Below are 13,466 nucleotides of genomic sequence, written 5' to 3' on the forward strand. Positions count from 1 at the left end.
GAACAATGACATTTGTAAAGACAATGCTAATCATATAGTGAAAGTGTTGAGCACTAGATAGGTACATAAAAATGGCTATGTACATTACAGCTCTTCTAATGAAAGCCTTGAGCACCAGGTAAGTGCATAAAAAAGGCTATATACATTATGGCCCAGCTGTCGAATATGCTTATCTCTTCACAGCACACACGTACAATGCAAACACATTTACATTTCTGACAGATGAAGAGGAACCCATGATTGAAATCAGTTTTGAGTGTTAGAACTTGCACCATTTAAAATCATTTCTATTTACAGTTATGTCAATATTGAATCAGATAGTAACCTTTAAGTGCTAATTGATGATTTATTTTTTAGGCTCCAGCAGCCCCTCTTGTTGTGCCAAAAATTCCAGAACATGTCACAGCTAAGAATCAGTATGAATGTTTAGCAGAGGTTGTGACTCCCTTGTGGCGGATTCCATATGAGCAGCAACTTGAACTGAAGTTTCAGTGGACTAAACATGTAGTTTCACTTATCAAATCTAAGCTGAAACCACATTCTCATAAACATAATCACTTGAAAATGTGCTGTGTCAATAAAGTTCTGCCTTCAGTAAGTACAATACTTTCTTAGTTGTTATCGTATTTACTTTGATGTGTATCAAACAACTAATATACATTGTTTTTAACCAGCCTATCATACAAGAATATAGGAACAAAGATGAGTTCAATGTTCGGTGTGGTGTAGACGGAAATCCAAAAACAGTGGGATTTTTTGTTGGCAAAACAGCAAAACATGAGTATGTGTGTGTACCACCAACATATATTATTAACATGAAACAAAAGCATAAGGATGTGGCTGCAGTAAGTGTTGTAATCAATAGAAAAATCTTGCAGCTATCAGAAATATGCACATTTATGATATTTACAATTATCATTGTAGGCGTATCAACAGTATATCAGAGAGTCAAAATATCCTGCTTGCCATGACTTTCGTGATGGTGGGCACTGGCGCACATTGCTTGTTCGATCAACTGCAGCTGGAGAGACTATGGCAGTTGTGCTGTTTCATCCTCAACAGCTGCATGAGGAACAGCTTCAAGAAGAAGCACAGAATCTCAAGGCATTTTTCACTCAAGGTCCTGGTTCACATTGCAGTCTTACATCACTGTACTTTCAGGCCTGGTAAGGTATGCTTTAAATTGTTCTATAAATTAAGTGTCCATTCGGCAGAAGTTATAAGAATTTTTGGCTAAAATTGGCATATAGTGACAACGAGACAACCCTTAACCATAGACACATCAGCTAACTAAAATGGACAATGTTTTCATGCAAACTTACAAATATAGATTCTCTTGTGTTCACCAAGAGTGTGTAGGTGAGATTTTTCACTTCTACCCATTTTGTAGCCACATACCTTGCACAATCATTCAGTACAGGCTGAGGTCTTGTATGTACACAGAGACAACTACCCAAATCTGTACCTAGACAAGATTTTGTCATGTGACTTTAAACAGCCTAAACACAGTACAAAATTCCACCTTTATAAGTTTCTTCATTCTGCAGCCACATTTATTTCTAGTTGGCATTGATATATTTCATGTAGTTGTTAAGGTACATTTTTTTCTGTCATCTGTGTGTTTCAACCTCAATACTCTATTTTTGCCTGTATAAAAATTATAAATCATGGAAAAATTAGAGCTTCTAAAATGGATATACCAAGTTTTGAGAAAGTTCTATCAATATTTAATGTTTAGCAACATTTATGTTTATTATCATATTGCTCTTTATGTAACATTCTGTTGTCACAAGAAATCTATGTCACACAATCATAAAATACAAAGTAATTTATTTCTGTGGCATTCACAGGAACCTTCATTTGCAGACTGAAAACAAGTGATGGTAGTTGACATTTTTCAAAAATTAATTTCATCCAATCTCATATTCTCATAGAATACAAACCCTTCATGAGGAACTGTATTGCCTGCGCTTGTAATAAAATATGTTATAACGTGAAGTACTAAGACTTGACTTAACCAATTACAATACTAACTGAACAGTTTTAAGACAGTTTAAGGTAATAGTGGTGCAACTGGAATTCTTCTGTAATTTTCGTTCATAGTTTTGTCTTCTATAGAAGGAAGTAGCAGTGATTATTTATCACGTTTCGGGCTGTGAGAGAAGGACATTATCTACTAATATTGTGTCTCTGATAAGTGTTTTTAGCAACTGTGTCATGTTGTCTGCTAACAGCTCTAATACTCGCTGCACAAATGACCAAGCTCCGTTTCAACTCTTATATGGTGAGCCATACCTAATGGAGCATTTGTGTGGATGTAAATTCAGAATATCACCAGACTCCTTCTTTCAAGTCAACATTGCGGCAGCTGAAGTTCTGTACAATGCCTTGTTTAATGTGGCTGGATTAGATCAGAGGACTACTCTTCTTGATATATGTTGTGGAACAGGTATGTAACATGTTTCATTTCTGAGACAAAGTTTTACTACAGTAGCAATGTAGCAGTTATTTTCTCTTGTGTCACTGGAGTACATTTCATTTTTAGCACAAGAACAAATTGTGTTTAAGGCACTGCATTTCATCACAGTATCTTCTAGGTTGGGTAGTGTCAGAGTGAACCATGCACTTCATAATTTTTTCTTTACCAATAGCTAAGAAGGTAACCAGTAGTGGTGTTTCAGACAATAAAAACTTCTTGCTTTGAAAAATAGCTGTTTTAATTATCATTTGGCTATTTAAACAGCTGTTTATAGCAAATCTTAAGAAAAGAGCTCTGTTTCATAATATTGTATTAGTAAGAACCATTTTTGCTGTCTACCTCTTCCAGGATTAGGCTATTAGCCTGCTCCCATCTTAATTTTCTTGTCTTTGGTTGACCTCCTCTCTTCTTCTGGTAGGATGATGTCTGAGTACAGGTCCCCATTAGAAGATTGGGAGCTATTCATAAAAAGTTTGACTCCCTATTATGCTGTCTGTCAGAAAGAAGGAGTTGTTAATCTGTGGTAATTTCCCTTTAAACTTTCTAAGCAGTTCTGATAGGAAAAGTGAACTAGAAGTGTTATAATGACATATAATTAGAATCAGTGATCAATTTTCCTACATGTATAGCTCAAGATAGTAGTACTCTAATAGATAATATATTTGTACAGAAAGAGTATGTAAGACTAACACATGCTTTCCCTTTGATAAATAGATCATCAAACCATGATGCACAATTGATTATCTTACAAAACCTAGCAGGGTGTATAGCTCAGAAACCATGAAGTAAAAGTGTAAGTTTGCTCAATGTGTTATCTATAGAGCACTTCAGAGAAAGTTTAAGAAATGTTAATTGGGGAGATGTATATAATAAGCCAAATGCTAATAATAAATGCAACATACACACATCAAAAAAAGTTTTGCATCGCGCCGGTTCCTAGAACTCCCGGAGATAGATGCTGACGGTGGATTTTGTATCACAGACTCAGTGTCTTTGACTGTTCAGAGATGTCACTAAACCCACCCAAAGATCATCGGAGACGTGTTTGGAGGCAACCTAGCCACGTGTAATGCCGTAGACCCACTGTCCAGTGAGTGCAGCAAGGTGGAGGTTCCCTGCTGTTTTGGATTGGCATAATGGGGGGCCAACATACACTGCTGGTAGTCATGGAAGTCACCGTAATGGCTGTACGATATGTGAATGCCATCCTCCGACCGATAGTGCAACCATATCGGCAGCATACTGGTGAGGCATTCATCTTCATGGACGACAATTAGCACCCCATTGTGGACATCTTGTGAGTCACTTCCTTCAGGATAATGACATTGCTCAACTAGAGTGGCCAGCATCTCTCCAGACATGAACTGTATTGAACATGCCTGGGATAGATTGAAAAGGGCTGTTTATGGATGACGTGACCCACCAAACACTCTGAGGGATCTATGCCGAATTGCCATTGAGGAGTGGAACAATCTGGACCAACTGTGCCTTGATGAACTTGTGGATAGTATTCCACAACAAGTACAGGCATGCATCAATGCAAGAGAACATGCTACTGGGTTTTAGAGGTGCCGGTGTGTACAGCAATCTGGGCCACCTCCTCTGAAGGTCTCGCTGTTTGGTGATAGAACATGCAACATGTGGTTTTCATGAGCAGTAAAAAGGGCAGAAATCATGTTCATGTTGATCTCTATTACAATTTTCTGTAAAGGTTCCGGAACTTTCGTAACCGAGGTAATGCAAAAATTTATATCCCTTTTTGAATATTGTTTCCAAAAAAACTTACTAAATGTCACACCCAACAGTTTTCAAATAAACCTTGGACTATTACAGGTGTTAAAGTGTCTTCAGAAAGAAAAAGGAAACTATATGAAACAGTAAGAATTAGCAAAGATCCAGAAGTTACTATACACTATAAAAATTATTGGAACATATAGAGAAAAGTTGTCAGAAAATCAAGACATATGTATATTAGAGATGAAATTAACAACTTGGGCAATAAAATCAAATCAGTATGGAATGGTGTTAGAAGGGAGGAAGAGTAACCACTAGGGTAGGTAGTATTAGTATTAAAGAGAATGAGACCATCTGAACCAACAGTACACAAGTAGCTAATGTATTTAACGACCATTTGTTAAGTGTAGGTGAAAAAATTGGTGAGAATGGTTCAAAAGAAAAAACCAAGCAGTACATGGAAGAATTAGTTTTGAGAAATCCTAGTCAGATTAATTTTCACCTCTTCTGAAATAAAGAAAATCATTAAACATTCCAAAAATAAATGTTCTGTTGGAGTAGATGACATCTCTAACAAGATGTTAAAACAATGTGGAGCAGTTAGAGCAGATGTTCTGAGTCACATATGTAATGCATCAGTAACTCAAGGTATTTTCCCAGACAGATTAAAATATGGCATTGTCAAGTCTCTCTACAAAAAAAAAGGGACATCACAGACGTCAATAATTACTGGCCAGTATCCTTGCACACAGCATTTTCAAAAGTCACCGAGAAAGTAACGTACTCAATAGTGGTTAACCATCTTAACAGTAAAGGGGTATTTAGTAATCACAGTTCAGATTTCAAAAATGTTGTTCCACTGAGACAGCAATATACAATTTCAGTGGCCACATAATAGAGTATTTCAATAGGAAAATGTCACCAATAGGAATTTTCTGTAACCTATACAAAGCATTTGATTGTATGAACTATGACATTATGTTACAAAAATTACAATTCTGTGGTATAAGTGGAGCAGCATATGAGTGGTTTAAGTCATATCTACAAAACATATCTTACGACATAAGACGTTTAATGCTGCTAACAAGAAGTGCTAGCAGAAATGTTTGTGTAATTAAAGTCATTTGGATATAATTATAGTCATTTGGATAGTTTGTGGAATAAATATGTGCCTATAGTTTAATTTAATTCTTCAATGCAATGAAACCACAGTCCCCTCTTTGGTTGTGTAACAATTTAGATGTAGCATGGGGTTTGATTGTAGAATGATATCTCCACCCTATAGTGGACTGTACTGAATGCACCTTCTTGACAGTTTACACGTGTGTGTCAAACTGACACACAAGCCTAGATCCTGAATGAATCTTTCACTCTGAACTGGAATGTGCCCTGTTTTGAAACTTACTTACATATGACAATTGTGTGTTGGAACAGGACATAACCCCAGAAGCTTCACTTTTATGGGAATTTCTTTTATCAATGGAGGTAATTGAGTCATGACTCCTCATGATCCACTTTCACAACTTGACTTGTGCTCTCCTAGATGCTGAACTTCAGAAAGACTCCCTTTCATACTTATTGGAACCAGCACTCCTAGAAGAAAGGATACTGCAGAGAAATAACATACCCACAGCCTAGGCAGTTGTTTCCAGAATGAGTATTTCACTCTGCAGTGGAATGTGTGTTGCTTTGAAACTGTGTGCTGGTCTGGAACATTGGAGAGAGACACCGGCAGAAGTGAAGCTGTGAGAGCTGGTTGTGATTCTTGCCTGGATAATTCAGTCTGTAAATGCACTGCCTGTGAAAGTCTTGGTTCCAGATTCATGTCCCAGTCCAGTACACAATTTTGATCTGCCAGGTAGTTTGAAAGCAGCACACTCTCTGTTGCAGAGTGAAATATTCATTCTGGAAACAATTTCCTAGGCTGAGTCTAAGCCATTTCTCTGCAGTTTTGTTTATTCCAGGAACAATTGTCCTGCTAGGTTGCAAGATAGTATTCATCAAGTTTGAAGAGTATGAGAGAAGTACTGGTAGGAGTGAAGCTGTGAGGACAGGTTGTAGGTCATGCCTCAATACCTCAGTTAGTAAGAGCATTACCCACAAAAGGCTATGTTCTGTGTTTGGGTCCCAGTCGATTACACAGAGTTAATCTGTGAGGAAGTTGAAAGTCTAGATGTTTGCATCTCATGGATACATCTAATTTAAATTCCAGAATGCTGCAGATGTTTAAGAATAAAGGCCTTAAAAATCAAACTATATCTAGTATAGTAATAACTTTTTACTGTTCATGTGGAGAAAACTAACCTAATTTAAATTTAAACCTAATTTAAATTTCAGAATGTTGCAGATGTTTAAGAATAAAGGCCTTAAAAATCAAACTATATCTAGTATAGTAATAACTTTTTACTGTTCATGTGGAGAAAACTTTTTGTTTAAGCATTCAGAGGAGGTATATCAGTAATCATGTCTTTGTTAATAGGCTTTGCTGAAGACATTATTTCTAGTATGAGGAGCATAAAAGTGATAATTTATTTTTATTTGTAACTTATTACATGTGAATTAAACTAAGGATCAATATGCAATAAAATGTATTGTACCTAATAACATGGTAGACTCTGTTTCACTTTGATGAAAGTGGTAATCATTCTTCATGCTTTGAGCATCCAGTTGTGGTGTTTTTGCATGTATGCTAGTTTCTGTGTCGTTTTACATGTGGTGAGTAGAGATCTGCATGTGGAGCATGTGAAAAGCCCAGTACCTGCCCTATCTTAGAGATGGAGTGCAAATGCACCAAGTACAAATGATCTGGCCACTATAAAATGCCCTGATGATGCACAGCTTGTCCATCCTCTACTTCACTGTCATGCCAGCCATCAATAAATGGTTTAACAAAACCACAGTCACATGACACTTTGCCATGGTGACAGGAGCTCCACCTATCCAAAACAGCAGCTAGGTCTAATTCAGATGCTCATTTACTGCATATCTTATCTGGACTTGACTGTACCCATTTGGGTGACCGCTTCTTTCACATGATATATCTCAGCTGGAAGGCTATCCTTGTCACAGGTGACATGGCTATATTGGTTACTTTGGTATATCACTGTACCAAGTGATGGCAGTTAGTTGCATATATGTATATGTCTCTGTGGATCTTGCTGCATTACGAGGTCTATTCAAAAAATCCAGAAACTTGGTCCACAAAATTTTTCTATGCTTACCTTTCCTTAGTATGCATGTTCGCCTTTGAAATACTCTCCTCCACACCGCTCACAATGCTGTATCCACTTCTGGAAGCTATGTTGGTATGCCTCTTGCTGGATCTATGATCTAATGTGTCGTATGTCTTCTTCCTTATTAAGGTGTTCTTGACTAATTCCATTATGCAAGTAATGCTTTGATAGAAGCTTGAAAGGTGGTCCAGGAACTCATCCAAAATTTATCTTCTCCTCAAACCATGAATACATAATTGTTAAAGTGATTGAGGTGTTTGAGTTTGAGCCCGGCAGTTTCAAGTGACATTTTCCCAAAGTGTTCCATGTAGATTTCGGTGATGAGTGCGTGGAGTGGACAACCACTCTGATGAATGATGAGTGCAGTTGCACTCGATGGGGTGAGTGGTGGTGGTGGTGGTGGTGGTGGTGGTGGTGATGGACTGTAGGTACCAGTGTAAACACTGCCTGCAGTAAAGGAGACTTTATTCAATCTCAGTTTCATTGTGGCTCGGAGAGGCAAAACACATCTCACTCTATTGACCATGGCCAACGCTTGACACATGGGCAGCAGCTTCTTCCCTGGCGAGAGGCATGCCACACTGCTGACAGCAGACCGTGGATGGTTGGTGGCCTCTATAGGGCACAGTCATGACGTCAGTGGCACGCTACTGCTCTAATGGTGATGGTACTTTGGGCAGCCCCTCGGCTCCACTTGCGGCCACCATGGCAGTGTGTGGAGACTGCATGTGATTTAACCTGCTGCTCCATGGAAGGAGTCAGACAGTGGCTGGAACTGTGCCACTAAGTCCTGGGTAAGAGAGGGCAGAGGGTGGAAAGGGGTAACTCAGTGCTGGTGGTAGCAGATATGTATGGCAGGTAGGTGGTGCTGTGGCACCAGATCCTGTGAGGAGCTCTTGGTGCTGACAGCAGCAGGCACAGCCCAGTCTAAAACATATTATATAGCTACTGGTGGCAACGCCCAGTTGTCTTGCTGTCTGGTGTAGTCATGGCATGGTGGTGGTGGTGCGGCTGCACTGTGGTGACGAGAAGTGCTTCTACCTGAAAGTTCAACCCTATTTATATTACTCTGAGGTGCATTTGCTTCACTAAAACATGGCACCTAGTCACATCACCTGTAACAAGAGACTTATGCTGCTGTGTTAACATCAACCCGTCCACTATCGTCATTATCGCTGTGCGATGCAGTTATCCGCTGAAGGGTGCTAGACTCATCTCGCAATCCCCTTGTGTGTATGTTATTCTGACCCTCATGTTGCCACACTGCAGCTAAAGGCCTGTGGCAGCTAATGGTGGCTTTCTCATTAGTTCTTGTTACTTTTGATAACAGTCTGGGTAACAACACTACACTGCTCCCCATCCATGGAGAAGACCCGGTCCCTCTGTCCTCACTTCGGCCCAGTTCTCTGTTGAAATAACCTTCATTGTTAATCCTTAAAACAGGTACATGCTACTAGATTGACTCTTCTCAACTTCTATACAATTATTATACTAATATTTAAAATCCATAAACTTGCTTCTTGTTTCTTGCTCATACTGCTTAATCTCACAATATCTGTCAAGCATCTCTTGCCCTCTCATTAGTTCATATTTCAAATGGTTCAAATGGCTCTGAGCACTATGGGACTCAACTGCTGAGGTCATAAGTCCCCTAGAACTTAGAACTACTTAAACCTAACTAACCTAAGGACAACACACACATCCATGCCCGAGGCAGGATTCGAACCTGCGACCGTAGCGGGCGCGCGGTTCCAGACTGTAGCGCCAGAACCGCTCGGCCACCAGCGGCCGGCAGTTCATATTTCACTGGTAGGCCTTTTGCTATGGTTATGATCAAAAAATTACAACTCTCCATTCCAAAATGTCACTCTTCCTTCTTCAGTAAATTATCCTTGACATATCAACTTTAACAAAACTTTCTCTGGCTTCATTAAACTCATGTGTAGTGCATCATCTGCCTATCTGGTGGTTTTTTAACCCTTTATTTTCGGAGAGTTTTCAGGACTTTTTCCTTGTGACAACAGTTCTCCTAATGCTTCCCAAGACAACACACTCCAGAAACTATTCTTATGAGAAAATCCCATACATTCTACCATTCACAAGTAGTCCCACTTACTCCTCCTCTATTAGCGCCAAACCAAATTCTCAAAATATTGGTTTTCTGGTACTAATGATCAACCAAAACAACTTCCTGGTTCTTGGTGAATTACTGCTTAATGTATTTATACACTGTTTAACTGATTTGTCTTGTACAATAGATGCACCTTGTGATAGCTCACACTAGCAACAGCTTTCTGTCATTTAAGGTTAACTTTGGCCTCGTATTCCATCAAAACATGTAGGCTCGCATTGCACTCTTCATACTCGTTGTGGCCCAGTATTTGTGATTGTGCCACATTCTGAGCATTCTGTAACAGATTCAGTCCAGTTGATCAGATTATCCACTTTACAAACTCACTGCCTCTTCAATTTCCTCCATCATCCTGCTTCTCAGGAAATATGTGTACCTCAACCATTTCTGCTCCATATCTGCAACACAGTTATCAACCACTTCTCGTGCACTCCCTGTTGTATCTAAAACATCATCATCATGTGCAGTTCCACTCTGCACAATGCAAAAATCACCAGCCTTGTCGTACCCTGTGCATCTGACCCAGGCTCTCCAGCCCATTATCACCCAGTGGGACAGGTACTGCTGCACTTAAATTAACCATTTTGCTATCTGCACACATAATGACTTCAGTACACCCCACACTCATTCCATCTGGAATTAAAGCCAACTTATACTCCACATTTCTACTTGATGTCAGAGATAGTACCTCTATATTACTCTTCTTAACAATGACGTAATTGCCTTGCGCATGGTGTGATTTCCCGGGACCTTGTATTATAACACCATCAACTAATTTAATTTTCCTACTTATAAGATCAGCCACCCATGTGTTATATTCTTCCCTAGTCTTCACAGGAGTGACAAGGTCTGCTACATTAACAGTAGTCAGCCGCTCTGCAGTAAAATATAAACTATCCACAACCCAGCTCTTCTCCCTTTCAGCTTCCTCTTTCCCCCTCCTCTCTGCCTTGTCCTCTTTCTTTCTATCCTTTGCATAATCAACATACTTCTCACATCCTGAGGGCCACTTTCCATTGTCCAGTCCTCATGCTCTCTCTGCAACTTCTGTCGGTACTCTGGAGTTTTGTAATAAATTATTTCCCTCACTCTGCATCAAGTGAAAAAACGGACACTTAACTATACTACTACCTGAACAGTACCCGCTACTTTACATTCTTAAATACTGAGGCATAGTCTGTGTTATGCACAAAGAAAATCAAATTATGAGAACTCTTAGGAATCATAACATTATTCTTATATAATTATATATATTATTATAAATTATATATATTACCATATATACTATATATATTATATTATATAATAATAATATTATTCTTTACTATGACTTAACTACTCTCGCCTGAGAGGCTGCTCATAACTGAAACGATGATTTAACTTAGCTTCACCTCCCAAATTACTACTCACGGTTCATAACATGTACACTGCTTGACACTGAGCCATATGTCATGTTCTTGATATCCATATTGCCCATATCAGCCAAGTGAAAACCAACACTTAACTTTACACCTCTGCAAAAAACATGCTATCTGCATTCACCTGTCACCTACTTAACTTGCAAGTGCAATTTAATCCCTGGAAAAACCCACCAAATTGCCATGGCACTTGCAGTTGAACAAAAACAAAACAGAAAGACTGCTCTTGTCTCACAGTGAAGATATGGTAGGCATTGTTGCTCTCTCTGCTGTCATGAAATGATGTAATACAGTTTAAAGATCCCACTTTTGACATCATTCTGAAGAGTATCTGAAGGAGATGACCACTCTTGATGAGTGCAGTTCCATCGGTGGGGTGAATGGTGGTGGTAAAGGGGCTGAAGGCCCAGTGAAAACTCTGCTGACAGTAAAGAAGACTTTTTATTCAATCTCAGTACATGCTTCATCATGGCTGAGTGAAGCAAAACTCGCCTCACTTTGTTGACCCAGCCCCGCACTGATGTACAGGCTGCAGCTTCCCTGCTGCTTAGGTGCCCTGTAATGCTGACAGCAGGCCCGTGGATCGTTGTTGGCAACTTTAGACCATGAGCACGACAGCTATGGAGCGCTACTGCTCCATCAGTGACAGTGCCTGGAATGGCTCTCGGGTCCACCCACGGCTGTGCATGGGATTCAACCTGCTGCTCCCTGGCAGGAGTTGGAGGGTGGCAGGCTCTGTGGCATTAAGTCCCAGTGGGAGACCTCAGTACTGGTGACAGCAGGTGTGACCAGTAGTTTGGCGGTACTATGGCACCAAGGCCAGTGAGGAACCTGGTGCTAACGGCAGCAGGGACAGCCCGGTCTCAAACCCGTGGTTACAGCTGGCAATGCCCATCGTCTTGCTGTCTGGCATCATGTTAGTGCTGCTGGACTTTGGTGATGAGAAGTGCTTCTGCACCAAAATTCGGGTTTATTTATATTGCTCCTAGGTGCATTTGTTTCACTAAAACCTGGCACCTATTCATGCCGCCCATAACAAGAGACATGCCCTAGTGCGTGGTGACATCGACCTGCCCACTACAGTCAATACTGCTGTGCGGTATATTTTTCCCCTCAGCACAGCTTCGTATAGCAGTTATGTGTATGTTATTGTGACCTATATGTTGCCACACAGTGACTACTGGCCTGTGGCCGCTAATGCAATACTTCACGGTGACTTTCTCGTTAGTTCTTATTACTTTTGCTAAGAGAGTGGGTACTGACACTACATCAACAATTATGAGTACCACAGACAAATTCTAAGTAAGTTACTGAATCACGTTAACAGCATCTGTCAGAACATTATGTTCACTGTGGAACTCGTAGAGGGTGGAGATCTTCCTTTCATATTGTAAGAAGAAGATATACAAAGATTCATGCCTATGTACAGTCAACTGTCACCATTCAGTACAGTGGTGCATAGTTGAATGTGCTTAACACTGTGGCCACAGGGCCTGTTCAATCAATGATGACAACAACCTCCAAACCAAGCTTCAGCACATGAAAGATCTATTCCACTGAGACAGGTGCAACGAGGTTCAGATTAGATGTGTCTTTGAGAACTATAAAAAGACACACTCAACTACATAAGGAGAGCAGGGATGTCCTTATCTTCTATATGTAGGACTATTCTCACTACAAAAGAAACTGCTGTACCCCATACTGTGAAAAAAATAATATATTTCTCCAATTTTAATTATATTTTACCTTTACTGTCTGTGTAATCCTTGTGAGTAGGCTTAATAAGTTTTTAAGGGAATCACAAAATACGATAATATTTATGAAAATCTGTCAGCAAGGACCAGACATATGACTGAAATGAGCTTTAAAACCCAACATAGTACATGACAGTAAACAGACTATTAGCATTAAAGAACTGTATCTGATTGCTAACTTTGAGAATTTTCTGGCTACTGAGTATTCTACCCTTTTGTAATTCAAACACTTACTGACACTGCACTGTCTTTGAAATAGAGGAAGCATGGCAACACTTGTTTTTACCTCTCCTCTTCATCTGGTGACTATTTATTTACTGAACTTGCCATAACACCGATTTCTCTGGTCACAAGAAATTGAACATTGACCATCCTGTACAATCTTAACCATTTATTGGTGTTACACTATGTTGCAAATTCTACCAACTTGTAGATCTCTGAGTATTGCGGGTATGTTCAAGATGTCAGATATTCTCTGTGATGGTTGAGAAGTTCTTCCTCTCATACTGGAAAATACTTGACCTGTTGGTGTCACATGAGATAGCTCATTACCTGATGAGCAGATTGCAGGAGCTGACTCAGAAATGAAACAATCCTCAAGATTTGTGTAATGAATAATTGTTGTATTGTTGCTGTTATCAGCAACCAGAAAGAATCCCAGAATGAATTACAGAGAATCACCTTGATTGACCAACAAAGTACCAAACTTATGCTTCA

The 13,466-nt window shown here is 39.6% G+C and overlaps 1 protein-coding gene across 1 annotated transcript in view; it reads left to right on the forward strand.

Annotated features, from left to right (window-relative positions):
- Positions 1 to 13,466, forward strand: part of LOC126236425 (tRNA (uracil-5-)-methyltransferase homolog B-like) — a 111,825-nt gene that overhangs the window by 42,302 nt on the left and 56,057 nt on the right. The window contains exons 2-5 of the mRNA XM_049945729.1: positions 358 to 594; positions 675 to 845; positions 925 to 1,166; positions 2,235 to 2,449. Coding sequence (XP_049801686.1) covers positions 358 to 594; positions 675 to 845; positions 925 to 1,166; positions 2,235 to 2,449 — 865 coding nt within the window. The remainder of the gene's footprint in view (positions 1 to 357; positions 595 to 674; positions 846 to 924; positions 1,167 to 2,234; positions 2,450 to 13,466) is intronic.

Source organism: Schistocerca nitens, chromosome 2 (assembly GCF_023898315.1).
Source record: "Schistocerca nitens isolate TAMUIC-IGC-003100 chromosome 2, iqSchNite1.1, whole genome shotgun sequence".
Classification (NCBI taxonomy): domain Eukaryota; kingdom Metazoa; phylum Arthropoda; class Insecta; order Orthoptera; family Acrididae; genus Schistocerca; species Schistocerca nitens.